Here is a 25,715-nt window from a genome sequence, read left to right as displayed (position 1 = left end):
AATCCTCAACATTGGGGCTGGGGATGTGGCTCAAGTGGTAGCGTGCTCGCCTAGCATGCGTGAGGCACTGGGTTTGATTCTCGGCACCACATGGAAATAAAATAAAGATATTGTGTCCACCTAAAACTAAAAATAAATATTTTTTTTAAAAAATCCTCGACATTTCTTTGCTTAAGTTTGCATGTTCCCTAGAAGAAATGCTGACTCAGAAAAAGAAAGTTTATAAATCCTTAACCATTTTTCACTGAGCATTAAGTTATCTCATAAAAAAGAAGCAAAGGAAAGAGGCACAGAGTTGTGTTTCTAGAGCATCGTTAAGTGAGCAGACTCCAGAGGGTGCACAATAAAACTCCAGTGTCACAACTTCTAAAGTCTCACACCAGACCCACTGCGTTATCGAAGAGCTCTTAGACAACAATTCAGAACTGACAAGTGTTTGCTGTCTGAGAACCAAAGTTTTACCTAATATTCTAAAAGTTTAATAAGGAATCAAATGAAAGTACAGCCTAGACATGTTCAGAATACCAAAGGTCGACAGGTGAGTAGAATTCACAATAGAACAAACTTTTCAGAAAAATAAAGCAACAAAATACCAGAATAATAATGCAAAAGATGAAACGGATACCCTCATATCAGTGTGGAGAAAAGCAATTAATAACAGGGTGATTTAAGAAACATATAAGTAGATAAATGGTGAACAATTTTCTTTCGGTAGAAGAAAGATACTTGTGAATTAATGGAGAAAACACAATTATGGTGGGAAAGCACAGTCCTGTGACAACTTTGCTCATATTATTTTCCTCAGTGGAAGGCCCAGCTCAATGCAGAAGAGAAAGCAGCCACACTTGACTCACCTGCTTTTCTGTGAGAATGACCCTCCCCAGGAGCTGGTCCTCCAGACCCTTCATGGTGACCGTGAAGTCGATGATGGAGGTTCGCGCACTTATCTCAGGGGTGTAGGCTGGATTGGGCAGTTTGGTGGTGATGTACAGTCTGAAGCCATCCATGACATCTACTTCCTTGTCACCAACTTTCACCTTTTCCATTAAAAAAAAAGTAATAAAAGAAAGATATACTTTACTGTGTCCTTTTGTATAAGGTCAAATATTGCTTTAAAGAGTTTTGCAACTGGAGATAATTTGTATACTAAAAAAGACAGGTCACTAGGTACTCTCAGGGCTTCGACCCACTGAGATACAAGGAAGAAAGGAAGGCTGGCCAGTACCTTCCAATATACACCATGGGATAAATACAGAATTTGGCACCAAAATTGTTGTGATCACACTATAGAAGCAAGCTGGAGCCCTCACCCACAGAGGAGCCAACAACCTCTGAAAAAATTGTTTCAGAGATTGATCCTGATGATGCCAAACACGGCTCAAAAGGCTATGAAAGGCTCAGTGTTCACATGTTGAGATTTCTTTGGGAGAGATAAGAGCAAGCCCCCAAGCAAGTACCAAAAGTGGTTTGAAGGAACAGGTCAGGTGGTGCGGGGCTGTACAGTGTTTAAGAGGCGGGAACGAGCCTACGCAGGAGTCTGTGTGGTTTTAATTTCCAACCAGTGCCAAGGGAGGAAGCACCCAGGCTTTCTTATCAGCTTTCCCACATGCGGAAGGAAGGGGCTTAAAATCTATCCAACGTCAGATATCAAATGGAATCGGCCTCCTCATTACAGAAGTAAAGTATACATGCCTGAATGTATTGCTCTTGAACACTTCAAGCCCAACTCAGGAAGGGCAGAAAAGCAAAGGACCTCTTGCCACCCTCTGATGTGAGCTGCTGCTTACTGAGAGAATTACATCTATGTCGAATTCACCTGGTCTCATGTTGTTATTCCGCACACTATTATCAACAGGATTGACCTACCTTAAAGGTAGACCCGGTTTTAATGAAGTTTCTTTCCAAAATATTATCCAAAGCTGGATCTAGTTCCTCCCCAACGTCTTCAATGAGCAAGGGCCTCCCAAGAGAGAGGCTGTCCTCCAGGTGGTTTCTGAAGTACTTGTGATTGAGAGAAGTGATCTAGAAACAGGATCTCAGCATTACTCTTGCAAGCCTCATGATGCTATGCACAGAGATAGACGACTGATGTCACATGATGCCTAACGCATTCTCTCAGGGGGGACAAAGAGGTTTCTAGAAATCCTTGGCTCTGGAAAACCGTTCTTCCCTATACTGGAAGCAGTAAATAAAGGCTGCCTGGCAACACTCCTCTCCCCTCACCAACACCACTTTGGGGACAAACATGGAATAATGACGAAGTGCTGTGCATATAGTGGAATACAGCTCTGCCCTCCTGTTTTTTAAAGAGAGCCGTAGGCCCAACAGAATAGAGTCTGACACCACTGGAAGAGGGCATTCCTAGGGATAAACACAGGAGAAAATATGAGATTTGGGGGAAATTTTTGTTATCAGATTTAAGCTGCCATCTGTTACTGTTATGGTTGGCATCTAGGATTATCAAAGAAGAATAGATACAGCTTTCAAACATTTCTTTGTTTTGGATAGCTAGTAATCCAGGGAAGCAAAACTTATCAGCAATATAAATAGCCCTGAATACAAATTACCTGGAGTTCATGGCCACTTTCTTTGTTTCTAATCCAGATCTTGCCTTGAGTCTGTGGATCGATTAGCAAAGGGTAGCGTGATGCCTTTGTGACAATGATTCCATTCTGAATGGACAGGTCATCATTGGGCAGACCCTGAAGGTTCCATTCACTAATAGTGGGGGCATCAATCAACAGCTCATTGAGATTTAGATCCTTCCCAAATGGAATTTTCCTGGATTTCATTTCCTTCTTCCAATCATTTAGCAGCAAATCTCGAAATTCTTGGTTAAATGGACCAGAATAAGACAAAAAAGCTGTAGCCAACAATACATCACCTAAAACAGAAAACAAACACCACTGAAACATGTTATGATCATTCTTTTAAATTTTCAGCACATCAAAACTCAAAACAATTGAATTGATGACCATTTGTTAAAACTGAATTCCACAAATCAAATTGTAACCCTGTGCTGCCATACTGTGTGAATAAGCAGGAGTTTTGTACATTGTTAAACCACCAAAATAGCCAACCAAAGAAGAGCTGCTGGTAGTCAGCCACTGGATTATTTCAATTTTTGATGCAAGTTTTGTTGCTAGTTAAGAGACACAACATGTCAGAAGACAGAACCTTCATTCAAAATGCCCTTGATCAATATTCTTACATACTCACAGGAGAATTCCAAAGTAACCTGATCACTTTGGTGTGGAGAGCATAGATGTCAGACCATTATCCATCTCTCTGAAGTGGCTGGAGACACACACACACACACACACACACACACACACACAATGAAAATTGAAATCATTAAGTCCTGTTTGATTAAAGCTGAGGCTTCCTAACTTCGCATCACTATCAACATGATCTCATTAATAAAAGAATCCACAGACCTACGAGTCTTTTGGTTTGAGCTGCAAACTCTTTACTTTGCTCTGTCCATCTTTCCTTTTCACCTGCCAAGCCACTGATGAGCGTGGACGCCGTCTGCATCTTACGTCTGCACCGCTCTGCATCTTCAAGCAAGGTCTGAAAAGGACATAACCAGAAGAAGACTTTTATTGAGATAAACATAGCTTCTGGCTCAAAAAGACAACTTTAAGACATACAGTATCTGCTCTCTGGGACTTGTGAGCCCTTCATTTCACAGAAAGCATAAGATCCCATTTCCATGTGTCTGCATCAGCCCAGTCCCATCTCTAATGCCTGTCTAAGGAACTTGGGCGAGTTCCTTCAGGGGGTACCTTGAGCCAAGTGGCCAGACCCTCCCAGATGTTAATAACTAAGTGACTACAGAAATCCACATCACTGATGATTTCCCTTTAATGAAAAAATAGAGACAGAATACAAGCATACATGTTAATATCACATGCTAATATCACGTAGTACAAAAAAATGTAAAGACACACATATCCCTAGTCAAGAATGAGAAAGTCTCTCATGCTAAAGTTCTGGTATCGTTGCTGCTCTATCTCATGCCACACCTTCCATACTTTAGATGAAATTTAGATTAATTACCATCAGATGTGGAACCTAAGGCTCCTGCACAAATCTCAGCCACACTGACTTCATAGATCCTTTCCTGCTGTTCTTTGTGGCAATAAAAGACCTTAAACCCAGACTTCCACAGGCTCTTGACTTCAGGCCTAAATTTTGTTTGCTTTTTGTTTGGTGTTTTGGGTGTTGGGGTTTGAACCCAGGTCCTCCCTATGCTAAGCACCAGCTCTGCCACTGAGCTACATTCCCAGCCCATGGGCTTAGTTCTCAAAAACAAATGATTCCATTTGTCTACACTTAAAAGTTAGCTGCTGATTTTTGTATAAAAATTTATAATTGTGAAATAAAATGAGTTTGAACAAATAATTAGCTATGTGAGCAGTCAGTCATTCAGTGGTCATTTATAATAATAACTATATATGTCACAGAAATCTTTAACAGATTAATTTTGATAATTTAATACACATACATACATAAAGTCTAATAATAAAGGATTATTTAACTTACAATGGCATATTAGAAGACCAAACCCTTGGAGAAAGAAATAGTATATGAAGAAGGGCTTACAATATCCAAGTAGTACCTGACAGTCCCCCTCATGCCCAAGAATAGCTACCTGCTTCTCAGTCATGGCCTGTTCATACTCGGCCTGCACCACATCGAGCTCTGCTTGTTTTTCATCCAGCTCAACCTGGGCCTTGTGCAGATCCTGCATGGCCAGGATGTGGCGATTCTCCTGCACCACCAAGTTGGCCTGCAAGGGACACACACAGCATGAAGGGACAGGCAGGACACCATCTCACAACCTGGATTCCAAAGTCCAAGAACCAGCAAAGTCACAGATCTACACCTTTCCTTTGTTCCACTTCTAGAATCTTTTCACATTGCATTACGCCGAGACCAAATCTTAATATGAACTTGTTGTAAGTGTTTGTAAGTTGAAGCAGGTTGTTACAACAGAAAATTACAGTTCACTAGAAGAGAGATCAGCAATTTTCTTTTTCTGTAAAGTGCCTGATAGTAGATATTCTAGGCTTTTTATTCTAAGGAATAAAGTCAAAGCTGTAATTTAATTACTCATACATAAAACATTTTAAAATGTAAAAACTCTTCTTTTTTTTTCATGGACCATACAAATACAAGTGATAGCAATAGCCAAGTTTTGAAACCAGTCTAGGTGTCTGCCAATAGATGAATGGATACAGAAAATGTGGTATACATACACAAAGGAATTTTAGTCAGCCACATGGAAGAAGAAAATCATATCATCTGCAGGAAAACATGAACTGCAGAGCACCACGTTAAGTGAAATAAGTTATAGAGTCAGACAGGTACGGAACATTTTCTCTCACATGTAGAAACTAGTGAGGGAGAAAAATAGGGGAAGGATGTCATGAAAGTAGAAGGGGGGCCACTAGGATAGAAGGAGTAGGTAAGGGGAAGGAGGAGGGAAGAGTAAGGGGAGGCATTTAGAAGCAAAATTGATCTGATCATGTTGTATGCATGTACCAATATGCCACAATTAAATTCACCATTCTGCATAATCAATACACACCAATAAAAATAAATAAATAAAATGAAAGCAAATACAGGTGGTGGGCTACATCTGGCCCATGGGCCATAGTTTTCTTATCCCAGATCAGAAACTTATACAAATATGCAAAGGCAAGTTATAAAATACCGTAATAGCGAACATGGTAGAAAAAGAAAAAAACTGATTATGGATAGTTCCTGACTTAGAATGGTTCAACTTATGATTTTTCAACTTCATGTTGATGCAAGAGCGATACATGTTCACCCAATAGAAAACCATAGTTGGACTTTGGAATCGGATCTTTCTCCCAGCTGGGGAAAACAGTATGATCCTCTCTCAAGGTGCTGGGCTCATGATACCTGAGTTGTGACCAAGTAACAATATGTCCTAAGGAAACTTTTAAAATAAATCAAAGACAAAAATCAAAAGTAATATTAGCAAAAGCTGAGGTGTAGAAAATATCCCATGCTGATTGGAATTTTGATTCTTTAAAAAAATAATTTTAATTCAATTTTCTGTTAAATCTACCAAATACTAAAATTTATTTTAATGGGTATATCTACTACTAGAAGCCATAATCCTTCCAAAGTTTGAGATGTATAGATTATTTCTTTAAATATACCTGTGGTAAATTATTTTCACCCTTCAAAACTTCAGGCTCCCAAGTTTTGGCAGAACATATCCTCAGGGGAATGTCAGAGTTCCATAATTGGCCAGAACAAGTGAACAGGCCAAGGCAAGGCTTAAAAAATATGGTTTAGAAAGAATTGACTTCTATGACCTGCAACTGCTGCTGTGCACCAAATATGGAAGAAAAGCAAGGTCGCCAGGTCAAAAAACTTACCACAGCAACCTGCCAATGTCACACTGTCACAGGCCCAAGACTTAGATTATTTGATAGTATTTTATTCAGAAAAAAATTAATAAAATTTATTTTAAGTAAAATGCTCAAAAGTTGTTAAGCAAAACCCTTCAAACCCAACTAAAAGCTCTAGAACTCTGGGTTGGTTACTTCAACTGTGAGCCACAGTTTCTCCTTTAAAGTAATGAAAAACTACCTCCTAAGACTTTTTGTAACAACTCGATAATTTGACATTACAAAACCCAAGTCTAGTACCTGGCACACAACAAGTGCCTGATAAATAACAGATTATTTTGTCCATATTCAATATTTAAAGCTCTATTGTTCTGAGACCTTCTCTTGGTGTGGGTTGATGTTTAATGATGTCCATGGGGTTTTCAAGGGGAAATCTCATTATAATGAGAGTGAATAGAATCTAAATTGTTACAGTTAGGGCTGGGGATGTGGCTCCATGGTACAGTGTCTACCTGGCATGCATGAAGCCTTGGGTTGAGTCTCTAGAAGCACCACAAAAAAAAGTAAAAATAAATAAATAGTTACAATTAATATTAGTTTAAATGTATTCACTAATCAAAGTCACATGGCCTGTTTATAGGGATTGTAAGATGAAAGAGAAAAATCTCCTCCAGGATTCTGTTACTAATGAGCGGAGGCATTCAATCCAGAGCTTGGGGCATGCTGCCCTTGATCTCTTCTTACTCATGAAGCAGGGTCTTACAAATGAAGCCCCTCCAGGAATAAGTGAGGCTTGGGGCTGGGGCTGTCTTCCTTCATCTGTTCAGCAGAAATGCCTGATGGTGACCTGCATCCCTTTCATGTACCTCTGCCTAGGGAAGTGAGCATGCAGAATCCACATAACTGTGTGCATCTTTCTAACTGACACGGGAGGGACCTGACAGGCTGAAAGCTCCAATATGCTGCATGCACATAAGGTTACAGGAGGGCACTCAGGATGGACTTCTCATGAGAAACAGTCAAGGAGCATGCAAAAGGTCCTCCCTCCTGATGGTATCCCCTCATTGGCTGCTGTGTGATCAAGACCATTCTGGAACTGGAAAGAAGCTGAAATGTGGAAAACATTAAACACTGGGCAAGAGATTTCATTGTTCTTATGTAAGTCTATTCAGAATATCCATGTTCAACATTTTTAGCTCATTATCCTTAAAATAAGCAACAGTGGAATGAATCTGAACGATTTTCTGTGTACACATATGAATGTATCACAGTGAATATCACCATCATGTACATCCATAACAAATTATTATTATTTTTAATTATGAGTAAGTGACAGAAAATCAATAGAAGAAAGGAAGCAGGGGTGGGAATATGGAAAGGGAAGGAGAGGTACTAGGGTCTGAATTAGAATAAGATGTATTCTGTGCTTGTATAATTATGCCAAAATGGATTCTACTGTAATGTGGAATAAAAATTAAATATAATAAAACAAAAACTACCCATTGTAAATCCAAGTGTAATTCCCTTTAAGGTACTATGTATGTTTATGCATGGAAAAAAAAGTGTAAAGGATGAGCTGTACTGCAATTTGCCATGGTGGGTATAATTCAGTTCTTAGAATGTAAGAATGTACATTTCTGAGCTATGCTGGAGTCCTCAATAGCCCCAGTATTCATGACGTCAGACAATATGACACCAATTATTTGCTCTAAATTTCTCCAAATCAAATGAAACGTGTTCTTTTTGGTTGTCTAAGATGCCAAGGATCCCATCTACTTCCTAAATGGCCCTGGTATGGTAACATTAGAAAATACAATGGAACTTGCAATCCTATACCAACTTACTGCTACTCTTGATTATTTTTACCTTGATCACCAAGTTTCTTGGGTAGTTTACAAATATAAGTGTATTTTAGTTGATGGTTGGGAAATATCAAACTTACACAAAACAAAATAATCAACCAAGATACAAGGTCTGACTTTTGAGACATCAATATTTTCTTTTCCAAAAATGTACTTGTTTTTGCATTTGTTGAAGTTTCAATGTCTTTTAATGGTGGAAATGTATCTAGAAATGAAGCTTTAAAGCTCAACTACTCAAGAGGAAACACATACATAGCCTCAAAGTCACATTAAATAACAAATAGTGGGGTGGAGGTGGGGTACTATGTGTGCTTTAAACCAAGACCAGCTTTAAGAATTTTCTGCTTCCAGTGTCTGCCTCTTGATCCCATCCCATTCATAGGATTCCCTGGCACGAGATTTTGAACACCACTGGGGAATTCTGACTGTGATTTTCTGGGGATTCCATTGAGCTGACACTGTGGTTGGGGGATAATATCCAGCAACCCACAATGGACCTAGTGTCTTTAGAAAGTCAGCCCATGCTTAAAAGGCTCACACAATTCTGACTGCACTGGGATTACAGAGAAGAAAAAAGAAATGCCCTGTCCTGTCTACCTAACACCTGATCTCCCTATGGGTTTGCGTACAATAATATGGAGACCAAAGCCTCTTGTGCTACTGTGACCTGGAGACTCCTCCAGCATGGCTCTCACAGGCCTACCAGGAAGCTTACCTTCAGAGGCAGAACTTCTTTGTTTATAGAAAAGAAGGAAGCCATGGCTTTGGTCCAGGAACAAAGACCAGCTACATTCCCACACACGCGTTTAGCAGTTTCAATGTTGTAGTCCACCATGTCAAAGTAAGGGCTCAGAAATTCTATCACTTCTTCGTTGATTGTGTCTTTGGGGAATTGCTGTAGAGGAAAAGAGAAAAATTAAGTAAAAACACTTTTTTCCATGAAATCAAATTCACATTATGTTCTCAGTGCAATGAAACTATTGAACAAAAATGGATGGTATTTTGTCAGTATCTCAGGACATCAGGCCAAAGTTCTAAAGCAAATCACAGCAAGGATCGATTGAAAAGAAATCTGTGAGACTAACTCTGTCTGCTGTAGACAAGAAATGCCAACCCTAAGTAAATATACTGGGATTCATGGAAAGTATGAATTATTTGGTGGTGAACACTCACAGGGTTGTTAGAAATTTCAAGACAATGAAAAATTCTTATCATTAATCCTAAATAGGTGAATTACAAACCCAAAATATTAACAGCAAAAACCAAACACACACAGGCATATTAAGCCTAAGGACCTATAGGTTTAGCTCAGAATGTTTAATACATTCAGAGAGAAGTTCCATTAACCTCACCTATGTGAAAATAATAACTTGGACATTAAACCTTGAGGATAATAAATTGATTTTTAATCATAGACCTACCAAGAACATGAGAAAAATTAGTATCCTTTAAAATATAATTTTAAAATAGCAACAGAAATGAGTTAAATATGCTTCTCTGCATCAGAAAGAAAGGACTGACCAAACAATGAAAGCAGACCTTTTAAAATGGGGGTAGGGAAGTTTCTTCAACTAAAAGGGAATGCTTAAAATTTTTCTGAGTAGAAACAAATTTAGCACCTAAACAACTGAGTCAAATAGCCTTCAGACAACACATGTAACAGAACACAGTCTCATTCAGAATCATTTGAGACAAATTTCTTTTATAAGACTTTATAAATAGTGAAACCAGAAGAAAAAAAACCAGAAGAATATCTAGAAGCAATAGAAGCGTGGGAGTGACAAGAAAACCAGTAGTAAGAAGGCTTCCAAGAGCAGAGGATCTGCCACAAGGTAAATAAGGCAGGAACCTGGAATCACTTGTCAGTATTCTGATGAAAATCCAATTCCATTGTCACATAGTCTCATAGTTACTTGAGAAAAGTCTATGGCCTACAAGTCTCATAAGCTACTTATTATTACATCAGCTAAAGGTGCCTCATAAGATATTCCAGCCATAGACAGTCACCTGAACAATGTTGAAATGAAAACCAAATGAAAGTGTGTGCTAAAGTTACATCTTAGGAAACTGGCTTGTGTTGGATATTCCCAATTAGTTAGATTGAAGCATAAAAGATAAAACTTCTGAAGAAAACATAGGAGAATTTTTTTTTCTTATAAGACAGCCAAGATCTAAACAGAACACAGAAAGTACCATTAACAAAAATAGTTACATGTTGGAGTAAGTTAAAATTAAGTATGTATGCTTATCAGAAGACACCACTAATAGAATGAACAACTAAGTCAGGAAGTGGCAAGAAATATTTGAAAATATATAAGTGTCAAATTAGTCATGTTTTATATATAAAGACATTTTACACATAGATTAATTTTTTTTGTACAAGGGAGTGAACCCAGGGGTGTTTAACCACTGAGACATATCCCAAACCCTTTTATTTTTTATCTAGAGACAGGATCTCACTAAGTTTCTTACAGCCTCAATAATTTGCTGAGGCTGGCTTTGAACTTATGATCCTCCTGCCTCAGCCTCCCAAGCCACTGTGATTACAGGCATGTGCCACCATGCACAGCATGATTTAAAATTTTTTAATGGATAAGAAACTTGAGCAGGTATTTAGAAAAAATTCCCAAAAGGCTTATAAATCTATGAAAATATCTTCAGCACCAGTAGTCATCAGGGAAATTCAAATTATCCCCACAATAATAAGATGCTACTACAAACTCATCAACACAGCTAAAGGTGAAAAATCTGGAGAAAATCCTACACCACCAGTGGGTATGTAATTCGACATAACAATTTTTGAAAACTCTTCAGCAGTATGTATTGAAACTGATTAAATGAGTACAACCTAAGACACAGAAATTCCATTCCTGCATAGACAGCTCCCAAATGACCTGTAGATCAATATTAGCAACAGTTTTATTTGTAAGAGCCCCAAATTAATAAAAACCCAAAAATCTATGAACAGTCCAATGGACAAATTGAAGCTATTACAGTGTTTCACACTGGTGCTGATTCAGACTGGCTTCTGAGAAATTATCATCAAACTATGGGAAATTTGTGAAAACTGGTTATTAAACATGGTCATATTAAAATTAAAGCATATAAACTTATAATTGAGTAGGTTTCATTTAAAATAAAGATAATCAAAGACTCCTCGTTTCTTATTATTTTATGACAGGTCCCTGTCATCGTGTGTTCTGGGGACATTTGCACCTGTGGCAGCCATCTGGTGGCACACTGCACAATGACACACTGCCGTGACTTTCCCCAATTCTACACTCAGCAGCAGCCTGTTGGGAGCTTGCAACTGGCCACCCTGGGAGTAGTGACACTGTGCCAGAGGCCACAAATCAGAGAGTTTTTTTTTTTTCCTTTCCTTCAAAGAACCACCCGTCAGCACACACACCATTGCACATTCACATGCAGAAATCTACAAATGAAAAAAAAATGAAATATTGCCCTTTGCAACAATAAGAATGAATCTCACAAATATGCCAAGTTAAAAAGGTCAAAACAAAATATTCCACATGACATGATGTCATATATGTGAATTTCAAAACAAACAAAGCTAATTATTATTGGGATAAAAGTCAGAATAATAGTTATTCCAAAGAAGGTTACTGACTGGGTTTGAACACAAGAGAGATTTCTGGAGTCTAGAGGTATATATTTTGCTTTCAGTGCTCATTAATATGTACATAGATGTGTAAATATTCATCAAGCAGTACATTTAAAGTTTGTGCATTTTAGTACATAAAGAGTCTGCCTCATAACAATTAAAAATGCAAATTGATACACAAAAATTAATACTGAGACTTTCAAAATATAAATAAAATGCATACTCAGTAGGGTGCCTATACCCATGAGTTCTGTATCCAACTAATTGTGGGTCAAATATCCAGAAAAAAATTGTGTCTGTGCTTATACATACAGACATTTTTTTCTTGTCATTATTTCCTAAACAATATTGCATTAGGATTATAAATAGTCTACAGGTCTCTTAAAGTATACAGGAGAATGCAAACAGGTTATATGCAAAGTTTATGTCATTTATATAGGGACTTGAGTCTCCTCTGATTTTTGTATTCATGGGGGTCCTGGAACTAGTCCCCTGAAAATACTCAGGTACAACTACATTTATATCCATACACATACAATAAAAACACATATATCTTCTCCTTGAATTAACTTTTAAACTTTTATTGAAGTGTGCATATCACTGATGATGCTTTACTACACCTAAAGTCTGTCAGGAAAAGCTCTAACGCTTATGATGACTTACGTTTGAAAGAGAAAAATTCTACTCTGAAAAAAAATACTTGGACACATGTTCAAACACCTACGTAGAGTGTGCTCTTTCTAGAAACTTGTTCTGCTGAAGGACTTGGCTACTCCAGCAGACTGAGCCCCCGATAGCCCATCATTATTGAACTACCAACCTGTAAGTTCTGTAAAAAGTTCCCGGCAGTCATCAGTTTCAGAGATTCCTGCCAGGAAGGAACAGTGCAGCTTTTTTCCAGGTCAACTTTCACTGCGTTGACTTTCCTTTGAAACAGCAGCAGCACACAGTCCATGATCCGCATGATAAGGTGAGGGGGTCTGCCCAGCGTGCGGACAGTCGCAATGTCGGAAGGCTTGATAGTCTAGGGGAGAAAGGAGGGGCCATCTGACCTCAGGTAAGAAAATGCACACCAACAAACCTTTCAGGTCTGAAAGGTGCCGTTTCAACAGAGGACAGAGAACATTTTTTAAGTTATTCCCAGAGTCATGATGTATTTCCAGAGTCTAGAAATGTATTTTACTCCAAAGAAATGTCTATCCTAGAAAAGTATAATTTTCACAATTCTAACTGACAGTGAGAGAAGAGAAATGTTGGCGAGCAGATAAGGAGTTGTGACTTCTCAGAAGAGGTACAGACCACTTGGTGCCAAAAAAAAAAAAATGGAAAATGTATTCTGGGGAAAGAAAAACACTCAGCACTTAAGTAGGTATCAGGGTTCGAAACCAGGAAAAAATACCATATTTGCAGTGTTTGCTTTTTCACTCATTAGCTATGTGGGTCAAGAATCTGCCTGTCTCTCAGGCAGCTCAGACTGTCACAGTGGACTGACACCAGAGGGTAGCCTCAGGCTGACAGATTGAATAATTAGAGGTTTCTTAGCTGGGAGCTGACCTTTAAATGAAGGAACTTGAGCAGTATGAATTTCACAAGGCTCTAAAAAAGTTCCATTCCATTTCTAATACAGATCTTCTCATAGAATAAATTATTTAATAGTCATGCCCATTTGGGTTGATAATAATTGTGCCCTCTCTTAAAATCTTGATGAAGTAAGTATTGGAAAAGTATTAACTATGAATCCATTGCAGTCTTATTCCTAGGGCAAATAATGTGTATCATTCTTGGAAACCTTTTTTCTTATTTGAGTTTCCATCCCTCCTGTCAAAAGAAGGCAACTAATGGCCTCCTCAAAAGCAAATAATCTATTCTCTGAAGATTAAGAAACACACAGAACTTGGAAATTCAGAATGTAACTATGCACCATGAGAAGGTTTGTTTCAATATACTGCATTTCTAAAGGCCACAACAGCTCAAGGTTAAGGAGAATTTTCTGGGAAAGAACTAAAGATGGCAGACCTTCATTTGAGAAGTATGGACATATGGAGATAACAGAATAGCAGCCAGTAGGGGAAGCAGATTCCCTACTCTGCTATATGAATAGCATGTGGGATGTAAGGACTGGGCAGGCTTATCTTGCTTTACCTTTAAAAAGTGGAATTTTCAGATGGAGTTGGGCTTTTATGTTGGGGATCAGGTATAAGTAGTTAGCAGGAGTGTTTTATTTATCTGAAGTTCAACCAGGTTGGGGCAAATTATTGAATTCATCTTTCTTCTGGAGGCAAAGTAACGTAACCACTAGGTAATCTGCATAACCATGGCAATACAACAGTTATTTAACATCTGGCTGTAATTTTTACTTTTGCTTCCAGCTATTTAAAGTCAGATAAGAGAGGAAGGGGGCACATTCTTAACTGTTACCCTTTTTCTTATACAAATGTAAATTGATGTCAAAATGCTAAGAGTTTGGATGTACTGGGAACTTTCTTAGTATAAATTGGTGGACCTGTCTTTTAAGATCTCATCAAGAGGTAATTAGATAGAGGCAGGACTCAGGAAGGATATTATAAAAAATCTCTCCATGACATCCTCCTACATTTGGATGTTCAATGTCCTCCAAAGGTTTGGTCTCTTGGGAGGTGAGGGAATATTTACAAGGGGGCCCACTGGGAGGCCATTAGGTATTGGAGGCATACCCTCAAAGGGGATATTGGGACTCCAGCCCTTCTCTCTTCTTCTTTTACTTCCTTTCCACAAGAGAAGCAGTTTTTCCCCCTGCTGCGTGCTCCCACCATAACATGCTGCCTCACAACAGGCTGAAAGCTACTGAAGCAACCAATCAAGGAAGTTTCGAAACTGTGAGCCAAAAGAAGCCTGTTCTCTTTATAAACTGATTACCTCAGGCATTTTGTTAGAGTGGCAAAGTTGACTAACATACACCCCATCACCTTCCTCCTGCTCCCACATATTTCCCTACTAATTATTATGTAATGTAGACCATTTTTTTGATAGAGAATATGAGGAGGAGTCTGGAAAACATTTTATAATATCAAGAGAGTTATTGAGCCTTTTATATATACTTATTTATTCTTGTTAGATATACATGACAGCGAGTGTATTTTGTATGGAGCATAATTAGAATCTAATTAGAATCCCATTCCTGCACATGCACATGATGTGAAGTCACCCTGGTTGTGTGTTCATATATGAACACAGGAAAGTTATGCCTGATTCATTCTACTGCCCTTCCTGTTTCCATCCCTCTCCCTTCCCCTCACTTCCCCTTTGAAATCTTACAGAATAGCCTTTTAAGAAAGACCTGGGATGCTGTATGCTCTAGTCCTATGCTTCCATTAGGCACCATAACTCAACAAAGTTTTCAAAGTTTCTTTGCACTAACGTTGTCTTCTCTCTGTTGATCAGAGACTCTCAGTGGAGCCAAAGTGCCAAGAGGTTGGGAGGGGGATGCTGAGGTGACCAGAAGTCTGAAAATGGGAGACCCTAGAGGAGACTTCAAAGATTAAGGAAGTCAGTTCAGCCAGCATACAGAGAAATGGAGGAGCAAGTAAGAAACAGGTCACATGCATGTGCCAAATCTATAAAGAATCTCTAAGCAGAAAATGTCACTAGGAGTGTTCCAGTGGCTAGAGCGTCGGTCTCATCCAGAACAGCACTCCTTGATGTTATGAATCTATTTTTGCCTTCCTAGACCTTAAAGTGGTATCAATTGCTTCGCAAAAACTTACCTGCAAGGCTGCTTCTGCTTCTTCTAAAGCTGGTTTGGCTGCTTCGAGTTTCTCTTCAGCAATGGCTTTGTCTTTAGAGATACTGTCTACAATGGCCTGGGCTTTGTCCTTCACCTTCTGTACCTCAGCCTTGACTGTTTCGGCAGCCTGTGCTTTCATTGTCACTTCTTTTAAGACCTAATTAAATTTATAAAACAAAAGCTACTTCATCCAAGATTGTAAAGACCCAACAGAAAAATGCACGGTTTTGCCCTGATCTGCTGATTTTGTCCACTTACCCAATTTTTTTCATAAGTGAAATTAACAGTATTTTATTCTTAAAGAGATAAATACAATTCCACAGTATCAGGTAGTGAATACATGTGCATCATTAACATTTCTACACTAGGAGATCCAAAGGAACAGGGCCCAGGTATCAACATCTACCCACCATGTCGGCTTTATCATTGGCCACCTGTAGTTCCTTTTCTTTTACTTCCAGTTCTTTGCTCAGGGCTGCAACTGATTCTGAAGCTTCTTTTAGTTTTTCCAAACCGGTATTCATTCTGGGGTTAAAATAACCCAAGCAAGCAATGTTAAAATTTGTGGCGCTTGGACACGTTTTCCAAGTACTGGTTCACAAATATAAGTAGATATTGTCACAGTTGAAGAATAAGCATGTATGCAAAGAGAAAATCCAAAAGGGCTTCACAAAAGGGCATAAAGCCAGGTTTAGTTCTAGCTCAACCACAAGTTCTTCCTAGACTATGCTTAAGAAGCATGAGCCCACTAAAACATGCTTGTTCCATAAGGAATGATGGTGCATTTAAAATGTGTATCATGCAGGAAATGTGCTTAATGACATTTAACCCCATGACAATCAACTTCAAAGGTCTGAAGCTCTGTTATAGAGGAAGGAAAATAAATAACGACTATTTTTCAAAACAGTCTGATGAAGTTAAAGAAAAAAGATTTGACCTCAAAGAAAAAAAATTAAATTCATCAGAACTGTCCCAGAAGAGACTAACCACCTACCTGAACTTGAGATAGTGTGCTCTTAAAGATGGGACTCCTCAGACTCATTTATTCCAATCACCACCACCACCACCCCAACCCAGGGATTCCTTATATGGCAGCCCCTGCTGATTCCGACTATATTCAGGCAAAAGATGTGAGTCTTCAGAGAAGCACAGGGCAGAGCATTAAAGTTTGGAACAAATTTCAGGTAAGCAGTATTCACTATGCAGTGAGTATATACACCAGGTGATTCTACCTCACCCACTCAGAGGGGTGGGACAGAGGAAGGAGGGAAGGTCTGCATCCTCGCTGCCTCCCAGGCCTCTTATTGCTATCATTATGTCATTGCATATCACAGAAGGTGGCAGAGCACATAAAACCTGGCAACAGTTCCTACTATTGGGCAACAACCAAGTCTCTAGGAATCATGGGATAATCCTCTGGATGGGCTCATCCTCAGCACTACTGGTATTTCGGGCTGGGTAATTCTTTGCTGTGGAGGCTGTCCTGTACACTGTAAAATATTTAGCAACATTCCTGGCCTCTACCCATTAGATGCCACTGGCCTCCATCCCATCCCCAATCCTGCTAACCCCATTCACGGCCAACAAAAATGTCTCCAGTCATTGCAAAATATTCATGAGAAAAAATTTTGCTGCACGATGAGAGAACCCCTGAACACATAATTCGCTGCTCTAAAATGACTTTTATTTGAACTTCACACTTACCTGTTGGCCAAGGTCTGAACCTCTACACGCTTTTCTCCATAAATGAACTTATAGCTCTGAATAAAGGAGAGGTATGATTTGGGGGTCACATGGGTAGAACGTCGGAATCTCTGGAAATAATCAACACATTTCTCAGCCACCCCGTCCTGGAAGGAGCCCATGCATTGGACCACCTCCTTCTTGGTTTCCAGACTGCAGTCAATCTCATAGGAAGAGAGGAAGTGTTCAGACACTGCAAAGAATCAGGAATGACAGCATGAATGATATAGATGTGGACGACCATTTTAAAAGTTGCCTGGCTATTTTTAAAGGACTGACATACTTCCTAGGACTGCATACCATTTTTGTAGCCCCAGCTAGGTAGATCTATGTCAGCACTTTTGGCCCCAGGCCTAAGACATCAACAATTCCATTTTCCCTTTCATACATAAAACTATAAAAGACTTCCAGCCTATCATCATTCTTTGTTTTGGGTGCTTGTGCACAGAAGTCTCCTCTACACAGCTGCACGATCTGGTCAGCAGCCAGCCTGTTTTATGGTTTACATAAGGACAAAAGTGATACAAATAACTCAGACATCAGTGCCCACCTGGTACTCATATTTAACAATCCCATTTATTTTTTTTTTTTTTACTCAGAATCTGTTAGTCCCTTAATTCCTCCAGGCTCTGACTGCATTTGGCACATAGAAATGTTCATCACTAAAATTTTTTATGCCCAGGTTATCCTGCCCTTAAATGCAGCAGCTGGCCATTGGTGTCTGGATCTAATTTGTAGCATCCTTTAGAAATGTTTGGGTAAAAATCTCTTCTTGGAGAACCTTTACCTTCCTCATAGTACCTGACAGCAGACCAATTCTAAGACAGCATTTTCTGCTATAAGAATAAGCTAAGAGCTGATCAATTGCCACATACATACTGAGTGCTTCTTGTATATCCAGCACAGTGAGGGGTGGCATAGAAAAGAGAAATATAAAAGCTGATCTCAACCTCAAAGAATTCACAAGGGTTATGCATAATGTAGTTAAAAATTGTCACAACCGTTTTTATGTATTTTAGAAAAACTAGCCTATGTACACAAGAATTATAAATGGAAATATAGTCAGTAAAAACTGGAGGGAAAGAAAAAGAACCAGGTGAGCAAGCCTAACATGTGACAGCACAGACATGCAGAAGGGTAGCTTTTCATCACTAGAAGTTGATCACTAAACTAGATTATCATGCAGTAAACAGCAGGGACCATTCATCAGTTTGGTTACACATATAATCACCACATACTGCAAGGCAATAGATTAAGACACACTCAGAACACATATTTTCTATAAGTTTAGAAAATACTATAAAAACAGTTTAAATTCTAGGAAGTTTAATTCTAGGCACTGGAAAGATAGAAACAATTTTTACCTGTGACAATGTGTTTGTGTGTGTCTGTGTGTGTGTAGCTGGGGATTGAACCCAGCACCTTGCATGTGCTATGCAAGCGCCCCACACTACCAACGAGCTATAACCCAGCTGCTCTATGATGGAGTTTTTTAAGTGCTAACCACAACAGTGCAATATCCACTACTCAGCATGCACAATGCTGAGTGCTTTATTTGGCATTACAGGATATCTTCAGGACAACTCCCACTCGCTGAAAACTTCTTTGTTTTATCATGTGATCATTTTTTTCTTACATAGATGAACAGAGAGAATCAATAATGGGAACCTTTTTCTTTATGTAGCAAGTTATCTTTTTATATTCCCCCAAATCAAAGAGAATAAAACTGGGATGATTTTATACAGGAAAGGTTACATAAAAGACCTCTCAGGGTGACCCAGGCCCACTAAGAGGCAGTCATTGACTGCCTCTTAGGTAGAAAGAGGTTCATGGTGAGCTGGAAAAGACAAAGGGAATTGGGGCCAAATTGTGGAAGGGTGATGAGTTTTAACATGGACCAGCCTGTTCACTGAGCACCTCGTCAGACACGAGTAGCTGCCCTAGTGGTGAATAGAAAAGATGTAGTCCTTGGCCTCATGCATTCTAGTCCTGTGGATGGATGAGCAATAATCCTCAAGCCACACAATTAGGTCTATGAATCGGAAACTGTGGTTGGTCTCAAGAAAGACAAGCACCGTGTGCTATGAGATGGACAACAGGAGACTGCTCAGTGCAGGAAAGGGGGAAGCACACGAAGATTTTCCCAGGGGGAAATTTTGATGAGTTAGCATTACCCAAATAAAGGGAAGAGGGTTCTGTGGGGAATGGGAAGATGATGGTGTTGCATGGGACAAAGAAATGGTATGTTCAAAGATCCAGGGAACCAGCAACAGAGGGAAAAGAGAGCTCAGGGGAGGGGCCAGCTCTTCCCAGCTATGAAGGTGATGCTAAATACCAATGGCTCCCTTCTCCCCCAAGTGTAAGAGAAGGACACGGAGAGATTTAAGCAGAAATCAGTGTGGTTGGTTTGTGTTTTTACCATTTTACTGTCTGCAGTCTGAGATGGATGGAGACAGGACAAGGGAAGGGAGATCCTAAGAGAGCAACCAGTTTTTCCATGTGAGCAATAAGGCGGCTTGATGCCGGGGGTCCGTGAAACAGAAAGAGGCAGATTCCCCCAGGACTTAGGAGGGAACCCTGACACAGTGTGGAGATGCATCACACCTGAGAGCTGAAGGAAAGGCAGCTGCGAAAGACCGAGAGGCCTCTGATTGCCTGGTCTCAGGAATGATGGTGGCACTTTCTAAGAGGGGGAACCAATTTGGTTTCAGATATTAAATTCAGGGAACCTGTGAAACATCCATGGGAATGGATCAAACAGGCAGTTGAGAGCACAGCTTTCAAGCCAGTGGACAGACTAGGCAGGAGATAAAAACCAATGGGGCATTATACAGGAGGCTATGGATGAGCTTTCCTGCAGAGAGAATCTGGAGCAAAGAAATGGGTGTGCCTCACCCTCCAACCTGCCTGGCTCACTGCACCAGCAAGCTCAACAAACATGTTTCCAACAGATGAACAAATAGATCCATGCACGAAGATCAGGACACTTACAAGGAACTGAGGCACAGAAATGGGAGTTTCCCTGCCTCTACGTAATCTTGGCATGGGTTGATGCAATGAGATTTAAAAGAATGGGACAGATTTGTGAGAAATTAACAAAGGAAGGATGAATGGTTTGTCTTATAAAAGAAGGGATGTTTGAAGCAGGGACTTCACAGGAAGGGCTCTATTTATAAATTGGATCATTTTAAGTGTGCTACATGACAGCTATGTCACCTGGTGTTTTTCGTTGCTAATGATAATATCTCACATGACATTCTACAAAGCACTGCACACTGATTACGATATTTTATCGTAAGCTTTAGTATAACTCTCAAATACTGGTGTTTTGTGCCCTGCATGCATATCCTACTTCAAGGAATTTTAAAATCTTACCTGTAGTTTTATTTATATTTTTATAGAACTTAAAATTTTAAATTGCCAGTCTTTTTTCGAGGTTTGTGAAACAAAGAAGAAAATTACACTGTACACTCATACTTCAAACATGTTAAGATATTTTTTATTTAAAAGTCACATCTTGGAAAACCATTATTGTAAAGAATAGTGTGCCGAGAATAAAACTTCCCCAGTGGACATAAGTTTTTTTTGTTTTTTTGTTTTTTTTAAAAAAGGATAGTAGACAAACAGAGATGACTGACTGATTTATACATATGATTGGGAGATGACAGATTCATGAAAGATAAATACATGATAAATTAATAGGTATAGATAAATGATCAATATGATAGCTGATTCATAGATTGGACAGATAGATAAGAGAGATGGAGAGATGGATGGATGATAGGTAGGAAAACGTGTTCTAGCCCCAGTACTGATCCTACTGACTCCTTCCACCTCCGATGAGTCCCTTGGCTTCCCTCCCCCCAGTTTCTCCATCTCTAGACCATCCACCAGTCATTCTCACACAGGGTACCACAGAGTTGGAGGGGCAGGGTCAGGGGGGCAGAGTGGTGGTGCTGAGAGGGGGAGATTCCAGAGCACCTCCTCACCCTTCATCTTCCAGTGCTTTATCTGCTAGGGATACCTGTCAGGCATTACCAGGAAATAAACTATAAAATCAGACGAGAAATCTGAAAACTACCACTCTGAATCAGGATTCCCCTACAATTCTGAAACAGAGGTTCAGGATTATCTGCAGCTTTAAAAATAGCCATGGACAATTTCACACCCAAATCTGGGGGAAAAAAAAAATCACATTAAATGTCTAATCTCTAACACGTTCTGCACTACTCTCCTGTTCCAATTTCATTCACAGAGTAAAAGAGGCATTACGTTCCCATGGGATGGAAGATTGGACAGAACAGGCAGACTCCCATCGGAGAACTGGTAACAGCCTTTGTCAAGGACAGAAGCCATTAGAGGATTGCGGGATAATGTTTTTCTCTCTGATTTACAGCATCGCAGCAATGGGAAGGGAATGTCCAAGAGACACTTGGTTTTAACTACTCTGGGGCCGACAAACCAACTTAAATAGACCAGTGAGATTAACATCTTGCTGTCTTCCTGTGACATCCCAAAAACTGCCTGGGGATTCAATTGGAGGCAAAGTCTGCAAACACCCCTAAGAAAAACTACAGTCACTGTAAATTAACCCAAAGGGTAGAAATTGAAGGTCTCATTCTCTGATAAACTTGCTCCAGGAAAAATCAGCTACCTAATAAAAAAGAACAACGTCTCATAGCAAAAATTCTCAAATGCTGTATGAAGTGAGTCAGTTCAACCCAATACAGAGATAGCCAACGGCACAGAACATAAGTGAATAAACAAACACTGTGAACCAGAAACCCTGACATGAATATTTCCACCACACTAACCAGCAACTAAGGCGTCCTTAGGCCATCGGCTGAACCAGTCAATTGTGCACCCTGAAATAAGGGCAGGGAACTTCAAAGCTCGATTTCGGAATTTCTCCCCCACCGGAGAGAAGCAGAGCACTATATGAAGGTTGCTTCGGACGCGGCACATGAAGTAGTCACACAGGTTCTCATTGGTAGGAGGGCGCCTGGGGTGCTCTTTTTTCATGACTAAGGTCAGATCGCTATTAATTTCATCAATTTCATCACGAGCAAACAGGTTGGAGACCTGAAAAAGAAGTACAGGCATCTTCCTTCAGGACACACACATCCAGACAAACCTCAACACACACCTCAGGGGCTGATGCTTTTCCTCCACTTGGGGGTCTTCAACTCGCCTTTTAAAACTTAACTGAAATTTTCAAGATAAAGTCTACCGCATCTCAAAATCACAAACAATTCTATGATTAACTGCAAGGCCACAGCCCTCAAAGTGGGTAAAATACACACACCAAAATGCAGCCGTTCTTCTCCCCTCTGCCCCGTTTCCTCGATTGTCACTGGGGGCACTCACTCATGTTTTAAATGCTTAGCCCCTTGTTTTCATTGGGACCTTCATGCTTGAAAAACACAGGAGCTGCAATGGTGTATGCCTGCAATCCCTTCCCCATGGGAGGCTAAGGCAGGAGAACTTCAGGTTCAAGGCCAGCCTGGGTAGTTTAGCAAGACACTGTTGCAAAATGGAATAAAAAGGGCTCGGAATGGAGCTCAAGGGTAGAGTGCTTGCCGAGGCCCCGGGTTCAAGTTCAATCCCCAGTATTGTTTAAAAGAAAAAAAAATCAATAGAAAAAAACCATTTTCTACACTGATCACCAAGTCCCCAGTAGCATTTATTCAAAACTCCAAGGGAAGAAAATAGAGAAAGATCTTAAGGCAGAGAAAATCTGGAGAGAGAAAACGTGTGAAGAATAAGTGAGATCCTACCTCACCAGATGATAAAACATTGTTCATATATTCCAAAAATGACTCGTCTTTAATCTCATTGTCCGTGAAAATAAAAGTGATTCCTTTGCCTTGCTGACCAGCTGTTCTATACAAAAACTTTAGGTCTTCCATCAGGTTTGATGTGTTGTAGGATCTGAAGAAATATTGTCATTGTGTCGTTAGCTAACTTGTTCTCGGGGCAAAAAAAAAAAAAAAAGATCCGTGTAATAATAATGCTTTATACCAGTTAGCTAGGCAAAAAGTTCAGATTTTGTGCCGTCATATAGTATCTATTGGATACAAATGTTTCTGGCTAATTGATTTTTAAAACTCCACATTTCATAAAACATTATAATTAGTGTTTTTATACATAAAGAAAAAACTAAAATAAAAAGCCAATCTGAAACAGAAATATAATTTCTACTACAAGCAAATGTCAGTTGAATGAATACATGTAACATTTTGAAAATAGTTGTTGGAAATGACAGAATATTTTGAAAGCCCACTATCTTAAACTGGTATTTTAGAAGACATCTCATAACTTAAATCAATTCAAGCTTTAATTTTATGGGGAGAAGCTTCCCTATTACAAATGATCTCTCCTGACGCCCCAATATGATTATTACCCTCCACGTCTTTGGATTCCACATAAAAGAGTTTTCTGAACAATCTATACCAAAATTGCCAGAAATGCTAAGAATATCCCACTGTAAATCTTCTATCAAAAGTAAATCTTAGTTACAAGTCAGAATCAAGAAAGGTTAGCCAGGTCTCAATAAAGGGTCGTCTGTTACTGCCAGAAGTATAAATAAAAATATTCTAATCTTGGAGACTGAGACTTAGTAAATTATTATTTGTCCTTTCCATCATTAAATAAACTTGCAACCCATAGCACAGGAGCAACTGGCCATCTGACTTGTTAAAAGCTGCTCATATTTAACTTCTGTACTCTGACCTATTTTAAAATCTATAAGCTCATGGTTCCCAAATGGTAGGCTCTCTTGCATTCCAGCCTCAGCCACACACATGTGCAAAGGCCTAAGGAGCGGGATGCTATCTCAAAGGCAGTGAGAAGGCAAGGCAGACTTTGGCCCTTTCCCTCATTGTTGATGGGTCATTCCTGTGTGACATGCAGAGGAACTAACTTGTCTCAGTGAACATTTCCCTAGGGTACATTTACTGAGGCCCCAAGATGCAGTTGAAGCCACAATGCATCAGGAATCTGGATTGACTACCAAGGTCCTGCAATCGATTTCCAGCTACATCTGAGAGGTCAGGCAATTCACAGCCTCTCTGAACTTCAACTTCAAGATAGGCTATTGCCCTCTTAACCCACTGAGTGGTTTAAAAAATCAAACTATCTCATGCATAATAAAGTGCTTTGAAAACAATAAGGTTTTAAACAATGTTAGGAACAAAAATCAGTCCAATCCTTTTCCTGTGTAGGTTGTATTTTATTTGGCTCTGTTTCTGTCCACAAACTAGAAGAATCATACAAAGGTAAACACAGCCTATTTCTGTCAGCCCTGTTACTTCAATAAAAGTGCAGTGTTATGGTTTGGAGCTAGAATGTTCCCCAAAGGCACATGTGTCGAAGGCTTGGTCCCCAATGCAGCAGTGTTTGTATGGGCGGGATCTTGGGAAGAAATTGAATCCTGAGGGTTCTAAGCTCACCAAAGGATTCATATGAAATAAACCCTTCCTCCCCTAAATGGGTTTTCTGAGGTATTTTGTCAAAGCAACAAGAATCTAATACAAGCAACCTTTAAATTTATTCTCCAAGAAGAACCCTCTAAATCAGACCAAACACAAACTGTAACAACGGCAGCTTGCATAACAGACTCTCCAACCCTGGAGATTCAGCCTTTGTCCTAGCAGGTGTCTATGAGACTCCCCCAAGAGACAGGTCAATGACATGTTTTACCCATCAATGCCCAGTAAGCAAGACTTCCTGCCCCCACATCTATAAATTAACCCCAAATAATCTTCATTCCAACTAAATTTACCAGACTGTCTTCCTGTTTCCAACCTTAAGGAGGCTAATCCTGAAACTCTCTTTAACTGCTCTGAATCACCTCCGCTGATCTCTTCCTATTCACCCACCAGCTGTGCTCTCTCCTTGCACTACACACACATACCTGAAGACAACTCCTCTGGGGTCCCCTCTCTTGATGAAACTACCTAGCTAGTTTCCCAAGCCCCAAACCAGGATGCACCAAGTCCGTAAGGTCCAGCTTCCGATGGGTCTGTTCTCCCTCTCTGCATTCTCACTGCCACCACTCACTCATGACACCGTCACACCTTGCCCCGGACCCAAGACAGCCTCATTGCTATTCCAGTTTAGTTGCTTCCATTCACTCACTGCACGTCCGAATCTGACATGTCCTCCTAGAGGTAACCCATCAATGGTGTCCTGTTGCTCTCAGAGGAAGTCTCAGCTCCTCAGCAGACCTTCAAAGGACCCTGCGTCTCTTCTCTTCCCATCTGTACCCTCTCACTGGGCACCCAGCCATATGCAATTTCTTCCAGGGCTCATGTGCTGACTGCTCCCCTTCT

General features: G+C 39.8%; 1 protein-coding gene across 4 annotated transcripts in view; it reads right to left on the bottom strand.

Moving 5' to 3' along the window:
* Dnah5 (dynein axonemal heavy chain 5) overlaps window positions 1-25,715 on the bottom strand; it is a 283,494-nt gene that overhangs the window by 59,144 nt on the left and 198,635 nt on the right. For all 4 annotated transcript variants that reach the window (XM_046468300.2, XM_058570742.1, XM_058570743.1 and 1 more), the window contains 12 exons: window positions 23,160-23,313; window positions 22,197-22,464; window positions 17,344-17,575; window positions 16,050-16,164; window positions 15,620-15,796; window positions 12,697-12,900; window positions 8,970-9,149; window positions 4,658-4,795; window positions 3,438-3,573; window positions 2,568-2,884; window positions 1,867-2,022; window positions 855-1,037 (listed from right to left, as the gene is read on the bottom strand). In XM_046468300.2, the coding sequence (XP_046324256.1) occupies window positions 855-1,037; window positions 1,867-2,022; window positions 2,568-2,884; window positions 3,438-3,573; window positions 4,658-4,795; window positions 8,970-9,149; window positions 12,697-12,900; window positions 15,620-15,796; window positions 16,050-16,164; window positions 17,344-17,575; window positions 22,197-22,464; window positions 23,160-23,313 (2,260 nt within the window). The remainder of the gene's footprint in view (window positions 1-854; window positions 1,038-1,866; window positions 2,023-2,567; window positions 2,885-3,437; window positions 3,574-4,657; window positions 4,796-8,969; window positions 9,150-12,696; window positions 12,901-15,619; window positions 15,797-16,049; window positions 16,165-17,343; window positions 17,576-22,196; window positions 22,465-23,159; window positions 23,314-25,715) is intronic.

Source organism: Marmota monax, unplaced genomic scaffold, assembly GCF_021218885.2.
Source record: "Marmota monax isolate L192 unplaced genomic scaffold, Marmota_monax_Labrador192_F-V1.1 WCK01_AAM20220418_F8-fsc00120, whole genome shotgun sequence".
NCBI classification, from domain to species: Eukaryota; Metazoa; Chordata; class Mammalia; order Rodentia; family Sciuridae; genus Marmota; species Marmota monax.
Note: the sequence above shows the minus strand (reverse complement) of the source record. Positions and strands in the feature narration are given on the sequence as shown.